At 37.1% G+C, this 17,422-nt stretch overlaps 1 protein-coding gene across 1 annotated transcript; it reads right to left on the bottom strand.

Moving 5' to 3' along the window:
• Positions 1 to 36: 36 nt before the first annotated feature.
• On the bottom strand, positions 37 to 17,113 carry GLIPR1 (GLI pathogenesis related 1). Its single transcript, XM_039838878.1, has 6 exons — positions 16,836 to 17,113; positions 15,364 to 15,609; positions 8,277 to 8,392; positions 3,238 to 3,323; positions 424 to 450; positions 37 to 320 (listed from the first exon to the last, which is right to left on the bottom strand). Exons 1-6 carry the CDS (start codon positions 17,007 to 17,009, stop codon positions 190 to 192), a joined length of 780 nt encoding a protein of 259 aa, XP_039694812.1. The 5' UTR covers positions 17,010 to 17,113; the 3' UTR covers positions 37 to 189.
• Positions 17,114 to 17,422: the final 309 nt, after the last annotated feature.

The following is a 17,422-nucleotide window of genomic DNA, read 5'->3' as shown; positions in this document are numbered from 1 at the left end:
AGTTTATCCTATAGAGTCAGGAAGTTAAACAGTTTCTTCTTTTGATTATAACTTTATTGCGGCAATATATGTTTTTCTGAAATGTTTTAAAATTAGAAATCACCCAATTTTTATTAAAAAAGAAATTATACATGAATGAGTTTCTCAATTTTTTCCTGTATTTTATTAGTCCCAAAGAACTAAATGAGGCTATTTGTGCTTGACTAAAATTGTAATAATAGCAGTCAGTATTAGAATTGGCGGACTAACAGTGAGGAAGAGAGATAAATATCTATTGCGTGTCGATATCGGCCAGTCTGGATACACAATAGAGTAGTAACCTGTGAAACAAACATACAATATCCTCTTAAACGCTGTTTCTCATAATGCAGTAACATAATTCACAAAAATTTTAATGAAACAATTTAAGATTTATATACATACGTGTGACTTTGTCTCGCTGTGGGTTACCTGTAAAGTCAGAAGAAAAAAATTTAAAAAGTAGGTATTGGTGAAGTTCTTATTTTTAAAAGTCAGGTGTCTTTAACCATTAACTTACTTTGGCCTTATTGCAGTGATTTTCAAAGGTTAATTCAAGATAGTTTTGTGCTAATTGCACTAAATATTTTTAAATTAACTTTTTATATAAATTTTATGTATATATAAACTTTTTATGTACCAGTACCATGAATGGAAAATCATTTTATATACCATAACTAGCAGATAATAAATACAATTAAATTAAAAAAAAATTAGGATTTTAAAATAAAAATCAGAGTGAGCAATTTATTAAAATATTTTCCTAAAAATAAGTTCTTTCCTTAGAAAAATGAACTATTTATGATCAGGCAGTAATAAAGAGACAGTGGCCTCTTTTTCATCTATTCCAATATATCATTAAATTATCAGTAGTAGGGCATTTGGCAATAATAAAGTCATAATTATGCCTCTTTTTTCACTGAGCTTTATTCAGAATATGACATTCAGAGCACTAGAAAGAAAACTCCACATCTGCCTTAGCCTTCTTGATACTTATTTTTATTAAATAGATGCCTTTTCCACACCAGTTCTCCAGATGATATTGGATCACTGTGGTAGAACCCAAGGAGCTGACGTTCTGGTTACTTGCAAGCATCCCTGATCATCATACCTGTCACTGGACTTTGTCTATGGTGAATTACCATGAAGCTGTTGCTCTTTTAACTTTTCTTGGTGGCAGTTATACCCAGTGAAATCAAGAATGGTTATCTTAAATATAATTTATAAATGTTAAATATTAAACACGAATATTGGAACAAGTGTACCCATGCATTGGCTAAAATCATCTTATGTACCATCAGTATAGTCAGCACGTTTTGTAAAACCATCTGGATTTATTGAACCTAACAGCAGTGTCTAGATGACCATAAAGGAATTTTTCCTCCAGTATTTGCAATAATTTGTCAAAGATGAAAAATGTTAAATAAAATCATTTATCCTCTTACCCTTACCACCATGCAACTTAGTATGTTTTCCCTTGAATTTTCTTAAGAGCTCAGGGGCTTTTTATTATTGGACTATAGCTTTAGTTCTCTGAATTTTTTTCCCACAAGATTAGAGACTATCTCAAGCCGGATCTCCAATATCAAAACCTTAAACTCCAGCAATTCTGTCGTTATCATTGTGTTGTTGTTACTAATTATCTAGATTTTTAAAAGGAAGGAATTTTTTATTTCTAGGAAACATGCACTCTATTAGTGTTTATTTGCCAGCCAGAGTAGGCACCTTAGATACAAAGGTGAATTAAGCATATTTCCTACTGTTTGAAATTGAGAGTCCAGTGGGTAAGACAGACAACTAAGCAATGGCAACAATCAAATTTAAATAATTTTAAATAATTGTCTGTTTTCATCACTGATGTTAAAGAAGCATCATGAGAAGTGTTCATGGGCATAAAAACATCACCTAAAAGTTTAGGCCACCAAGACACCAAGAGTAAACTCTAGACTTGAGATTACAGGGAAGATGAGTTTGAGGATGATAGATACTATTGAGTGTTATTGTATACCAGGTCCATGTTCTAAATATAAATATATATAAATAATTTCTTTGAACTGTTTCACCAAACCTGTGAAGAGGTACCATCATCTGCATTTTATTATTTAGGAAATAGGTCCTGATACTCGCCTAAGGTCAGAATGGTGGAACTGGAAATTGATGGGGCATGTTGTTTCTAAAATCTATGGTTTTAACTCCTAGGTTGTACTGCCTAACTTAGGGGGGAAATGTGCTTTGTAGTGTTGTAGCAACATGAAAAATTCGTTAATGCTGCTCTGAGAAGAGATTCCTTGCTCTTTGGCTACATGTTGCTAAGTCCACTTAACAAAACATAATGAGTGAAATAAAGAATGGTTGAACTGGGAGAGAGCTGGTCAAGACAGTTGCTGTACTTGTAGTAAGAGAAGAGCTCAGTGTTTACAAATCAGGAAGAAGGGAACAAGCAATTTAAAATAATTTTATAATTTTAGACTTGGACCTTAGAAAACATGTAAGTACTGGAACACTTTTGCCAGACAAAATTTATGCAGTTAAATTTGGTCCATTTTATCTTGCCTCTGCTTTAAGCACCCTACTCACCCCTGGACCCCTGAGGAGTTCAGTTGGTTACTGATGTGGACACAAAAGTAAAACCGTTGAGATGAAAAAGAATGTGTCCAGAAAAGGAACCATAAATAAACTCTTGGCCAATTATGTATTAATATCTCTAAATTACAAAGCAGAATTTTGCTAGAAAGTTTAGTAAAACATCCTTGAACTTATCTTCATTGGTCTACTACACTGTTCCTCATTAAATTGTTTTGCTAATTAAAAGTGCTGGGTTGTAGCTTTGTTTCATTTATTTAGTTCTACAGATGAAAATGTAAGCTTTGAATGCCTTGGACAGGTACTGTCACAAAATTCAAAATTCTGTTCTTTTGGATATCTTTGTTATGCAAATTTTCGATCTTGCTGAAATTAGCAAATCTTGGTCTACAGTTTCCAACACCATAGTCATTTTTTTTTGTACTGATTAGCGCTAAATAAAAAGGATATTATTCACTTCCTTAAATTTATCTTCAACATTTATTCCTTGGACAATAAGCCATTGGTTTGATTGCTACCTGATGCTAGCTTCACTGAAAATAGCTATTAGGATAAAACATGCTTGCATTCTTAACCGTAGAAAGTTACAGTAGTTTCAAACATATAGTATTATTGGAGATTGGTTCTTTTACTCACTGCAGAGATTGTCCAAACAACTGTCATTTGGGTGGCAAGCACTGCAAGTGGATCCTTTTTTATATGGCCAAGTTGGGTAATTTCCTCTATAAAATAGAAGAAAATTGTCCATTAGGAGAGAGATCTTTGTTGTTGTTGTTGTTTTGCAATTGCAATTTACTGTGAATCCTTGACTAAATCATAGGATGGAAGTCCACAGATTCAGAGCGTTAGTAAGAGAAGTGGAGAGAGGGAAGCGGAAATGGAAGTCTGTTAATATTTAGAGTTCATTCAGTGTGCCTTTGTCTATTAACCTATGTCTTAATCCACATAACCTCATTTAATTCTTAAGGCATCACTGGGAGAAGTTATTTTTATTTGTTTTGTAGACAAGGAAACTATAAAGCTCTAAGAAATTAAATACTATGCCCAAAATCACAATATATGTCACAATATGTACTAGAATGAAACCTAGATTTGGCTGGCTCCAGGGTAATGCTCCCTCTGCTTACTATCTGGCCTATATAATTACTGCCATCCAAAAACCTATCTATCTTAGAAAAGGTGTCCTGACCCACATTTACTCTTCTCAGGCTAAGCCTCTATAGTTTTTATTGGATAGAAGGCATTTGGCTGGGTAAGTGCCTAACAAAAGAAATAAGAGATACGGGGGAATTTCTAAAGTGTAATTTGTTTTCACATAAAAGACGCGATATAAAAGATAAAAATCACTAAATACTCCTTCTGTGCTAGGCACTGTTCTTAAGTATAAATGAATTAATTTCACACTATCCTTGCGAAGAAAATGCAGTTATTTATCCCTATTATAGCTACAGGCTGAGGCACAGTATAAGTAACTGACCAAAGTCACAGATTAAAAAATGAAATAATACCCAACATTTTATGTTGCCATAAATATCTTCAGAGTAGTAGTGATGAGTAGTAGTGATGTGTATCTATTTCAGTGAACCCGCCATTTTACTAATCCTTTTTGGAACTCTACTTTTGGAAAGGAGTTAACTTTTTCACCATGGTACCTTTTGGCAGCCTGGTAGAACCTATGGACTCTTCCTGAAAATTGTTTTAAAATGCGTAAAATGAAGTTCATAGGATTATAAAGGAAACTTATTAAATTGATTATCAAAATGATAAAAATATTTGTGATGTAGTAATATGTGCTTATTAAGTATTAGATACTATCTAGCAGACAATCTAAATTTCAAAGTAGTCATGACTAAAACTATTTTGTGACAATCTGCAGCCACTAGAAGGTGGTATGAAAATATTCGTGATATTTACAAAGATACAGTAGTGCTGACACAAAGTCAAATGATGCTATGACCGGAGTGTTACTTTTCATTCATAATGAAATGTTATTTTCAATAGAGGTTAGTGAAAATAAAGATGTTACTTTTTCCTAATCCAAGTTCATGAGTTTACCTAATACATTTAACTCTAAGATTAAGAACTCGCCCTTTAGAAATATTAACAACTCATTTCCAAACCAAAATATATGTTCTAATCTCTTTTGTCTCCAAATTAATTTAGTTTGTTTCAGAAATTAAATTTAACCCCGTGCTTACCCTACATCAAGGAAAATAGTCAAAGGAATGTAGTAAAGATTACAATAACAATCACAAAAGATGTCCAAAATGGACATTAATGGTCATTGGAATATCTGTCATTGTTAAAAAGCACTTAACCACTGGTTAAGTTCTAGAATGTTTTTAATAAAATCACTTATGCTACTTCGTAGTTTAATTGTGCATCCCAAACTGTAAAGAAGAGAGAAAAATTGCTACTCCAAAAACAAGCTAAAAGCAAGGCAGTTGTGAGTTCTAGGGAAGCAGCAGAAGTCATCTTGGGGGAAGCATGCTAATGGAAAAGCCTGAATGTCTAGATGAGAGTGATTAAGACAAAGGGACCTAAAACCTGCTGTCCAATAAAGAGGCAGTTTTAGATTTCCTCTGGTAGCCTGAGAGAGAAAGGATTGGGGCCCTGGGGTTCTGGGGAAGAGAAAAGACAGCTCTTCAAAGAAAAAAAAAATAGGAGAAAGGGTCCCCAAGGCAGGGGTGGCCAATATATATTAGATACTGTAAAGACATTTCCACTCCTGTGTTATAATTCTGTCTTCCACTAATCCACTCTGAGCAAAGGTCTGTTACACAGGATAGCCCTGCTCAGTGGGTCCAAGGGGAATGAAGGAGAGAGTTGTGTCTGGAAAAATATAAATCAGACCTGAAGCAGACAGGAGGAGAGGGGTCAAAACCATACTGGGCAATGGAAACGAGCTGAGGGCATGACTCTGGAGCTGGAATACAGGTGACTGGAGAATCAAGCACACCATGCCCCATTCTGAAAGAATCTCAGAAGTTTTGGGGAGGATACTGGACTTAGAATTACGTACAATGGGATCCTATAATGTTTTGAATATAGAAGAAGAAAAGCTCAGAAGAAAGTGAGGACATTCCTAGTTGGTCTCTGTGCTTCCCCACTTATGTCCTCCAGTCCATCCTCCATTCTTCATGCAGAATTGTCTCCACATTTAAAGCAGGCCTTCTCACTCCCTCTTATGATGTGAAAAAAGCAAAATCTGCCAAGGCCTAGAAGGCCCTGCAAGATCCGAGCTGCCTCTTTCTCCCCAGTTTCATCTCATGCAGCAGTCCAAGTACTCTGGTGTTCTGACTATTTAATTCTTCCCATGGGAGCTTTGCAGTTGTTTTCTCCACAAGACATCTGTTCCTGAAGTTATTCACATGTCTTGTTCTTTCTCATTCTCTATGCCTAAGCCTAAATATAACAAAGAAAGCTCTTCCTTGATCATTTTAGCTCAGATAAGGGCCCTACCTACTGATTGTGCCACAATATTTATATCACTTTTATTACTCATCATAATTATTTACTTTTTTATTGCCTATCTGCCTCATAAATATAAATTCCATAAGGGCAGGGACTGTATTTGGCTTGTTCTCCTTTGAAGCTGAGTAAACAAATACTTGTTGAATAATTGAATGTATGAATGCATTTATTTATATGAATAAATGAATGTTACTCAGTCCTTTTAGAAACATTATATCAGGTTATAAGTTTTAAAACTTAGTATTGTTTATAACTCTGAAAGCAAGGTGACTCTAAACCAGGAGAATTCACATTTGTACCTCTTTATCATAACAGTAATAATTACGAATGTCTCAAATAATCACCATTGCCAGGCATTGCATATACTTATTGTTTTACATAGTTTTCTCATGTAATTTTCATAGCAACTCGATAAATATGTGCTATTACTATCCTGATCCTTTAAGGAGGAAACAGAGTCAGAGGTTAAGTAACTTGTCTGAGGTTACACAGTAAGTGAACCAAGATAGTAGGTCTCAAGAGCCTATATTTTAACCATTAAGCTATATATGTCATGAAAATTAACCACTGATTGACTTACGGTTTTGGCTAGTTTTTCCTGAGTTTCTCTTATTTTCTGACTCTGAGGTTTTAAGTCAAAGTTGTTATCTTCTGAATGACACTTGGTTTTAGTCCCTTAACTTCCATACCCACAGTCAGACTATCAAATATCTCTTCTGCATATTACTACAGGTAAAGAGAGAGGTTTCTTCTAATAAGTCTTTAGGAATGCTGAAGAGTGGTAAAATCCAAATGAAATTCAAGGGCAACAAAGAAAAAATTGATATATATATTTATACATATGAAAATTGTTATGTATATGACAAAGGGTTAAAAGCTTCAAAATATTTACAACTACAATAAAGCATTAAGAAAACCATACTAGTAGAAAAAGGAGTAGATCATATGATTCACAAAAGAAGAAATTTAATTTGGCAATCAGGTGAAAAAGATTTATAATCACTAGTAATCAAAGAGATGCAAAAGAAAACAGGAAATACCACTTTCTATCAAATTAGCACTGAGAAATTATAATATCCAGCACTGATGTGGAGTTATAAATTGATATGATAGTGGAGGATAATTTGGCACTATGTATTTTTAAAAACTTAAAAATGATCACACCTTTTACTTAGTATACCATTTCTAGGAATAGTAGGGAAACAGATGTGACCAAAGACTTATATTCAAGGTTGTTCATCATAGATTTAAAAAAGAAAAATAGGGAACAATCTAAATTCTTCAGTAGGATAAGCTGTTGTGTGACCATCAAGAGCACAGACTCAGGAGCCAAACAGCCCAGATCACAGTCCACCACGACCTTCACTAACTGGGCAACCTTGGGCGGGCTGCTCACTCTGTCAGTGCCTCAGCCTTCTCATCTAAAACAGGGGCATTAACGGGACCTCTCTCACAGGCTTTTTGTGAAGATGAAATGAGTTAATGTATGTGAAGCACTTAGAGCAGCGCTTAGTCCATAGTAAGTACAAAAGCATTCTCTCTGTTTTATAATTATTGACATCACGCTTAAAATTTTAGTGATATGGAAAGTGCTCATGGTATAATTTTAAGTAAAAAATAGTGTGTTTCCACTATGATCCCAGTTTTTAAAATATGTGTATGATGCATATATATATGCCACACATATATATATGTTTAAAGGAAATTGGGGGAGATGTCATATGTCTTCCCTGTTTTCCAAATGGAGAAAAACTGTATCCATTTCAAAAACTAAACTGTCAAAGTGAATAAGTTATAAAAATTGAGGAATTCAGAGTTATTACTGTTTTGAAAATGGTGTAAAATTTGCCAGGTTTTTAATAAACCAATAAATATGAGATAACATCATTCCTCCCATTTTGTGGTGTTATTACCATATCCAATTAATCTATGTCACTGAAAACAGTTTTGCTACTTTAAACATGTATTTGTGTGTGTGTTTATGTAGTACTTATAAAAGGTGTACACACACACACATACACACACAAACACATACAAAGAAAAATGTACCACAATGTTAAAAGAATAAGATCTCTGGGCAGAGAAATTAAGGATAATATTAATTTTCTTTTCCACACTTTATTTAGAGTTTCTGCAAGGAAGATAAATACTTCTAAAATAGATATTTAAAAATTTAGAAAGAGGTCGATTTGGGCACTTACGCTGGTCCATAGTTGCATATAAAATGTGCTACATTGGTAAGAGATGTATGGCCAACAAAAACTCTTTGACAGAATTGTACTGCGCAGCCAACTTTGTAGCTATCTGCCCAAACAACCTGAAAGAAAATATGGATTTTTAACAAGAGAAAGATATAAAATGAACATTTGAGTATGATTAGTCTTCATAAACATGGTTAGGTAGAACAATTACCACCAAGGAATTTTTAGGGACTCATAATTCAGTGGAAACAAGACTTGTAAATTGTTATTAATGGTGTGTGTGTCTCTGTGTGAAATAAACACATAAAGAATAACAGAGGGGGAAAAAAAGAATAATAGCATTTGAGATCTTGTTTCCAGGTTATGCCCATCGGTTTGGCTCAAATAAATTCTTATAAAAAGTCTCAAAAAAAAAAAAGAAGATAATTTTTGACAGTGCAACGAAGAAATAAAACAGGGTCACATGATAGAGAGTGACTGATGGGGAGGCGGAGGCGGCTTTAACTTGGGTGTTCAGAGAAGATGTCTCTGGAGATGAAGGATTTAAGCTGAGATCTGATCGATGAGGAAGCAGCACTTAGGATGACTACGCAGGAGAGCTGTATGATGGAGGAAGAGCATTCCATGCAGAGGGAGCACTCAGGGGCAAAGGCCCTGAGATGTGAGTGGCAGAAAGAAGGCGAAAAGAGCTGGGATCCAGTGGGTGGGGGAGGATCAGAAGCAATGATGCTGAGCAGTTGCCTTCAGAGGCAGAGGAGCAGGTCCCTGGGAATCTTGTAGGTAAGTGAATGATAGGCTCTTTTTTGCATCTTAGGAAGATCAGTTGGGTTGTTATAAAGTAAATGGACTGAGAGAACAAGGGTAAAGGGCCGGGGGGTGGGGGGGGAGGGCATTTGGGAGGCAGTCTCAGTGGTACAAGAAAGAAGAAAGAGGTCACATTTGGATGATGGTAGGAGAGTTTTTAAGAACTGATAAAGCTGAAAGGGTTTCTTTTTGCTATGAGTCTGGGGTAAGAGGGAAAGAGAAAAATCAAGTTGATGTTTTAGGCCCAGATAACATTTTACTGAGATGGGGAAAACTATAGAAGGAGGACAATGGATGAGAGCATGGAAAAGGGTTCTGTTCGAGTCATCTTACTTTTGAGATGCCCAGCACACATCTAAGTAAAAGACACTGACTTGGCTGCTAGATAGAAGCAACTGCAGTTCGGAGAACAGGTCAAAGCTAGACATATAAACCTGGGAGACACGGGACTAGATTAGATCACACAGGCCAAGATAATAGAAAGAAAAAGTATATGAGAGCATGAGATAAAGAACAGCCAGCGAAGCAGATTAAAAGGAGTGGTCAGTGACAGGAGGGAAACAAAGAACAGCCAGCTTCAGCGAGAGGAACCCCATGATCAGAAGGGCTGTATACTTGGTTTAATCCAATGCTGTCATACACTTAAGTACCTTTAGTGGCACTTTCCTCTTATTTTTGAACGAGGAGCTCCACATTTTAATTTTGCACTGGGCCCCACAAATTAATTATATAGCTCATTTTAACAAGCTGTATAGAGTGTTTGGTGTCACAAAAGCCTAAAGAAAAAAAAAGTATTTAAAGAGCTAGTCTGGAACTAAGCCAGCCAATAAAAGCACTCTTTTTTATAGTAACATCAAACTGCATTTTAAATGATTTCTACTTATACTTTTTTTTTTTGGCAATTTCGTGACAAGAATTGTGAAGAATGTGGCAAATGCAAGGGTGAATGGGCTGGAGCCAGTGGGTGCCTTCAGAAAATGGAGAGAAAAGCAGTCATGAAACCACTACCTACGGTTTTGATCACAGTGCAGGGGAAGCAGAGGGTGCTAAGGGATTGTATAGCACAGGGCCCTGCCCTGACTTCCTGAAGTGGAGCCGAAGGTTGGGGGAGCTGGTCCGAGACCCAGAAGTCTTCCAGTAGAGGGCGACATCTGCGTGAACCCAAAGTGAGACAGACTCAAACAGGACAAAGCCAGTGTGGCTGCAGAAAAAGATCAAGTTTACTCGGAAAAAAAATTAATAAAAATCACTCCCTGGGGAGAGAGCACAGACTGAGATAGAGGGGAGCTGAGGATGGAGTCTGAGTTTCTCTAAGCTTCAAGGACCAGTAGGAAGAGGAGGAGGCGGGTAGGAGGTGGCTGGCGAAGAGCCAGGGAAGGCAACTGCTCAGCATCTGTCCTCCTCCTTGTGTGAGGACTGGGGAGGATCTAGGAAGGCAGCTATTGGTTCCCCACGGAGCAGTGCTCTCCTTTGGCAAGGAAGGTCCCCTGCCTGCCCAGGGTGTTTTCCTTTCATCTTAGGCCCAGGAATCCCCGGCAGGGCTCTCCAGGTAACCAGGAAGCTTAGGCCTCTGTCTCTTTGAGACAGCCTAGCTTTATGGCCATTAATCAAGTACGATCCTTTTACCTTTACTTTCCAATCATTTTTGTATTTGCTTTTTAAAAAATTTCTTAATTCCGAATTACTGCAACTCAAAATGATTTCATCTGGGGTGCTTTGCTCAAAAATCAGATTTCTGGGCCCATCTCAGACTGACTGACGGGTCAGTGGAATTGTCCTTGAAATCTGTATTTCAACAAGTTCTTCTGGTGATTCTTGTGCATGCTAACTGAGTTCACTGTTGTCTGTATGCCTTTTACTGTCATTTTAGCTCATTTTATTTTATTTTTTATCCTTTGGTCTTCGAGCACTTTCTTCCAGTGTTCTTATATCTCAAGTATTCTTAATGTTGCCCCGCCACACACACACACTTTTAATGCTTTATGCTATTCTTTATTCTACTTTTTAAAATATTTCTGGTCTCTTTTTTCCAGGAGTGTGTAAATATTAGTTAGTATTCATTTCATGTTTTAGTTGGTCTCTTTTTTTAAAGTTAGGTTGTAATTAACATATAGTAAAATCCATCCTTTTTAGGTGTACAGTTCTATGATTGCATCAAAAACATAGAGTTGTATAGCCTTATTCCTTCATATTCAAGATCTAGAACATTTTCATTACCCCCAAAAGTTCCCTTGTGCCTCTTTGTAATCAGCCACTAATTGACTCTCAGCCCTTGGCAATCATTAATCTGCTTTTTTTTTTGTCTCAGTAGTTTTGCCTTTTCATTCATGTTGTTGAATCCATTAGTAGTCACTCCTTTGCATTGCTGAGTAGTATTTATTGCATGGATGTACCACAGTTTATCCATTCAAGCTGGTCTCTTTTCAAGAGCTTCACGGGCCTTCAAATTCTGGGTTAAATTTGTGGGCTCCGGAGCTACAAAGCCTGAGTTCATACTTCAGCTCAGCTACTCCCTGTGTGACCTCGGCCTTAGCTTCCTTGTCAATTAAATGAAGATAACACTAACCCCACAGGCTTATTTTGACATTTTAAATGAGCTAATAAGAAAATGCTTAGAACAGCTTCTAGAATGTAGCAAGCACTCAGCATATGTTCATGTTTAATTCTCCTATAGCTATTTTTTTTCACTTTAAAAATTTTGAAACTATTTTTTATCAGGTAGATTCCTGTTGTATGTTTTTTTAATTTCTTTTAATATGGTAAACAAAAAAATTATAATTATTAAAATACAGGAGCTACTCATTATTGAGACTTTACCCAGTGCCAGGGTAGTGTTAAGCACTTTACATGCAACAGCATGTTCAACCTCATGACAAATCAATAAACAGGTATTGCCCTGATTGTTATAGATGAGAGCTGGAATCTAAATCTACTTGACCAGGAAGTATGGCGAGGTCAGTCCACACCCTAAGATGCCTTTGGAATGCTTTTCCTTTTAGCAGAACCAGGAATGACTCTCTATGCCTTTCTAACAAAGACATTGAGTTTGGGGATCCCAGTGGGAACAAGCATGTCTCTTTCTTCTTGCTAAAAACCCTTTCCCAACACTTCTTTCAATTCTCCATGAGTCCATCTGGCTCATTATTAGCTATGGTAACCGTGCAACATTTAAGAAGCCAGCTAGAGAAACCATGTAACATCTCACACTTTTATGGGTTCCGTGAGAGTGTAAGAAATGACAAAAATTTCAAGAGGCTTAATTAGGGTGGCCTGGGGTAGAGATAAAAACAAAAAATGAGTCCAATAGTGCCATCTAGTGGACATTCCAATACTACCAAACCTAAGCTGCTGCCCCGCCCAGATATTTAAGTCAAACTCTTCCCAGACTTCCCAAATCTGAACTGTGGGCAACAAAATACCTAATGTGAATAGTCTTCTATACTGATATACCAAAATTCTTCTGCTAGGCAAATCTATTTCCAGTCAAGACAGAGCTAAAATGTTGGGTTAACATGTCACAAAATATCACACCTTTAGGAGGTAATAATGGACTTCAATTTGTCTTTTCACTGTACAGCTACCCCTCATGGGCCAAAATATGAAAATAGCTTGCCTTGTGTTAATAGAAGATGAGAAATAGTGGGAGGTTATAATACCCACTTGAGGTAGTTACCAGCATGAATTTAAAATGGCAACTGAGTAGTCTTGAATCTCCCAGCAAGGTTTCATCCAGAGATGAAAATGGGAGTCTTTAAGCTGTCAGAGCCTTCTTCCAATATAATTGGCGGAAAACCAGCTCATGGAAGCAATCTGACCTTTGTTCAATGCTTACTAAATACTAGTACTTCACTAGATAACTTGCATATATTATCTTATTTAATCCTTACAACATACCTGATATCTGAATCCCAACTTGCCCTCTTACTGGCTAAACAACGTTGGGAAAACAACTTCTTAACCTCTCAGAGGCTGTTTATTCATCTTTGGAGAACAGTGCCTTTCTTATTATAGGTTTGGTGTGAATCAAATGAGATCTTAAATGTAGAGATCTCAGCACCCATCTTCCCAGACCCAGGGGTTCCCTAGACATACTCCCCATGATGAAGGACCCTCTTCTGAAATGGGGGTGGAATGTAGTGGTCTCTTAAGGAGAACAGATTAGGATCACTCAGCTCAGGCTCTGATACCTTGTATGCAAGGAAATGGATTTTTGGAAATGACTTTTTTCATGTCCAAAATATTAGCCCTCCTTACATTTCCCTTACATCTAAGGGGAAATTTTATAAGTAAGCTCAGTTAATTTGGGGAGGCCTGTCTCTAAAATCTCAAGCCTATATAACATAAAACCAAGTTTTGGCTCCCTGGAATGAGGGACATCGAGTGTCTTAACTTGTATGGTCTAGAAGTCTGTTGTCAACTGCCTTTTGATCCCTATAAGTTTGGTGTTGTGAGCTGCTGGCCATTCTTCTGAAGTACTGGGCTCTTTTGTACACATTGTATACATTTTACACCTTGTTAATTTTGCCTGGAGCTCTCTTCCCTTTCCTTTTCATTTGACAAACTCTCACTTAGTTTTCAGGCACCAACTCAGTGTCTCCTGCCATGTGAACAACTCCTATGTCTCCATTCCTCCCTTTGGTCAGATAAGTTGGTCTGTCTTCTTCGTTCACATGGCACTGTTGGTTTCTCCAAATTGGACTAGTCATGTACTGTAATATGTCCATTTCCACACGTCTCTCCCAAAGAAGGTCAGCTCTTAAGGGTCAGCGCTATTCCCAGCTGTGTCCCTTGTTCCCCAGTTCTCACTCCTACTTCTCTGCGATTGTACTCCCTGATAAAGTGTTAGCACTTTAGCTATTGTCTCGGGTTCTGTTTTTTAGGAATATGAGCTAGGACGTATGACCAGTGCCTTACAAAGTGCCTGGCATAGGGTAGAAGTTTAAACACTGCCTGAATGAGAATTGGCACCCTCAAACTGACAATAATTCTTGGAGATTTAAACACCATAATGCATAATGGTACCAGGTACCACACATAGGCAATCTGGATTTAGCTTTCTTGCCCTCTAGGCAATGCAATAAAATTTATTTTCTGGTTAAATTTATTTGTAAACATAAACCAAAATTTGTGATTTATGGGATAAGTCCAGAAAAACCTCATTGATATCTAAAAACTAACGCTACTGATGATTTCATAGCTCCTTTCTTACAGTAATCTTGAGATGAAAATTTCACCGAAATCAGTCCTTTCTTTTTCATTATCATCATCTCCTGTAACTGTGCCAAAATTGTTTTTACCTATAACAATACTAGTGAGATCAAAGGCTAAGGCTGAACTATATTGAGAGTTTTTCTAACAAAATTTGCTCTTTAAAAACACCTAATACCCAAGTTAACTGCCTTGTTAGAAATGTTTTTACCATCATACCTCATTTCGACAAAATTTTGTACATTCAAACCAGTTAAACATAAGTTAAGTACCTTTAGTTCTTTGTTTAACAAAGACTATAAGAAAATAAAAGTAAATAACCAAAATGTGTCCAGGATAGGAAGGAGCGTATCAATAATACTTCAGAAGCTACCTAAGGGATTCTTTCTATCATGTTGCAAACTTGACCTAGGGTTAGGATGCTAAAACCAGCTTGGGTTAAAAAAAAACAAACAAAAAAACAAAACTCTCAATAGGAGGCTCTGAATGTGGCTTTGGGACTAATACTGTCTACTTGGAGGTCAGAAAAGCCATGCATTGCTTATACAAGTTTACATGTTGGCATCTCTGTAGGGGGTGGGATTGTTGTTATTTTTCCTCCTTTTGTGGCACTCGATAGATTCTCAATCCATGTTTGAAATAATAAGAGGATATGAAAGCAACAATTCTTACTGTCACTTCTGTCTGAGAGGCTTATCTCTCCTAATTTTATAGTCCCCGAACAACTGTCTCAAATTGTATAGGGCACTCATACTCGAAAATCCATTCACTCATAAGGTCCTTTGATGGCTCACAAATGAAATAAAGCCCCAGAGGAAGATAGCTGTTATCAAAATTATTCAAAGTCTTGGTGGGCCTCAGATTTTACCTATGTCCACATAATTAAACTCTTCAACCACTATCTTCTTTGGTATTAGTCTGTTCCATTTATTTATTTTTAAAAGTAAGCCTGTAACCCCTACTTTCTCATATTTACAGATGTACTAGCTTCTTGTATATTTTATTATCACCAGATTCAAGTTTTCTCCTTACCCATAAAAAGATGGTTTCAAGAGAATGTAGGGCAGATCCTTACCTGTGTATAATGGCCACATTTCTTGCTGCATTTCCGAGTCTCGAAGTCATAATATTGAACTTCATCGTACCAGTTTGTGATGGCTGAAGACACAGAAAAGATGGAGAGAGAGCCAGTCCAGATGTTTTCTCCCAGTGCAGTGAAATTTGGGTGCAGCTTGTGGGGTGGCCCCAGCTGACTGTTATGTTCAAACTGACAGTTTTTTGCCCATGCTTTTGCAATTTTGGCAAGGTCTGTGTCCCAAGTCTGCAAAAATAAATATTAAATAGCAGGGTCAAGAATGGAACCCGTTATCCAACAATGTAACTGGAGTGAGCAAAGTGGGAATTTCAATCAGGAATGAAGTGTGATGACAAGAATAGAGAGGGAAACACTGCACATGGGTCCTCTCTATAAGTATGGTCTTCCAGTATTGACTAGGGCTGGTAGGAAATGTGATCATCTAGTTTGGTGAAATTTAAAACCTAATGAGGGGCACAGACCAACATTTCACTGAAGATCTATTACCAATTTCCCCCACTATCTGAAAGTAAAGCCAACCTATGAAACCTTTGGCGAGCCAAAATGACGTAAAGCAAAGAAGCAACTACCTTAAGACACATCTTGCTAAGAGATGCACAAAATAAATCGAGATAAAGTACAGGTGCTCACAGAGACAGGTCAAAGCTATGGCGGCTTGATGCAGAGATGCTGAGTGTGGTTCCCGGGGAAGGCGCAAGGCGGCAGCACTCGCGCTGCTCGAAGTGCACGCTTCCTCTATAATGGCTGAAAAACAAACACTGGACGCTATTTTCCCTCTCCTCCCGCCCCCCGTATAAAAACGAAAATCCTCTTCAGATTTCTTTCAGTAAGCGAAAACAGCTACTAATGAAGATCTTTCTTAAAAACGAAGTGGCGTAAAGTGAACTTTTGAAAAGCAAGGTGTATGTGCAAAATACTGCGCTGTGTTTCGTACAGTTTATATAACTTAAAAACCACAATATCTTATATCCAAAGAATCTCAGAAAGGTTAAAAAACTAGCTCAAAGCCACAGCTGGGATTCAAACCCACAGCTGGGATTCAAACCCAAGCCTGAATGAATCAAGATTCTATCTTTTCTCCACACTCCATGCTGTCTTCCCGAAAAAGTGAGTACTCTGCTGGCAACAACAAAAAAGTTAACTCAAGAGATAAAACAAATAAACAAACAAATTTTTAAAAATCTTGAAAAAAATTGAAAGGGAAGAAAATGACAAAAAGGAGAAGTACAATCTATTTATGACCAGAGGAAAATGTCCCAAAAGAGAAGTAAAAAGTATTTGCTGAGCCTGTTGGTAGAGCTACACTGGATTTTGTTTTGATGGCGAATTTACTGATCACGTTAATCACAAAGAAAAAAATCATTCACAATTACCAAGGATTTATCTCCCAAATCGAGACACGTTAGATGTTTTTGACAGACCTATGCCACAAACACTGGTATTTTCCTTACCATGTAGAGCATGCCACTGGCTGTTGGCTTCACTTCCGATCGTAACTTGTTATGAATTTGAACACAGCTTCTGATGAACGTTTCATTGTTGATATCTGGTAAACTGCTTCCTGAATATGAATAACTGGAGACCATAGAAACCATCCAGGCTGTCATAGCAAGTGTAACTTGCATGCTCAGTCTGGCGAGGAGCCGGGGAAAGCTGGAGTCCAGGGCCACTGCAGGTTCTGAGAGTGTGCTTGTCTCCCGCCCCCCACCCTCGGTGTTACCAAGCACAGCCTACTTCAGTTCTGAGAAAACGGAAAGTAAAACATGAGTTATCACTAGTTAGAAAAAATGAGTTTCTCCATATATGGTTTGCAGCTCCTTTGTGCTGTTAACCTTGTTTATTTAGTGGTTCTTAGTGACACAGCACCTATTGCAACATAGATTTTTATGAGGCTGAGTCAGACTTTCATTTGAGTTGGGGGATGTTTCCAAAGGAAATTCTGGAATCTCCAGAAATAACAGTCTCATTTTTTACAGAGGTTTTGCTGGTTAAATAAAAACATATCTCTTACCTCTATAAATGTCTTACAAAATGCTTT

This window comes from Pteropus medius, unplaced genomic scaffold (assembly GCF_902729225.1).
Source record: "Pteropus medius unplaced genomic scaffold, Ma_sr-lr_union100, whole genome shotgun sequence".
In the NCBI taxonomy this organism is placed as follows: Eukaryota; Metazoa; Chordata; class Mammalia; order Chiroptera; family Pteropodidae; genus Pteropus; species Pteropus medius.
This window is presented reverse-complemented; position numbering and strand designations above follow the sequence as displayed.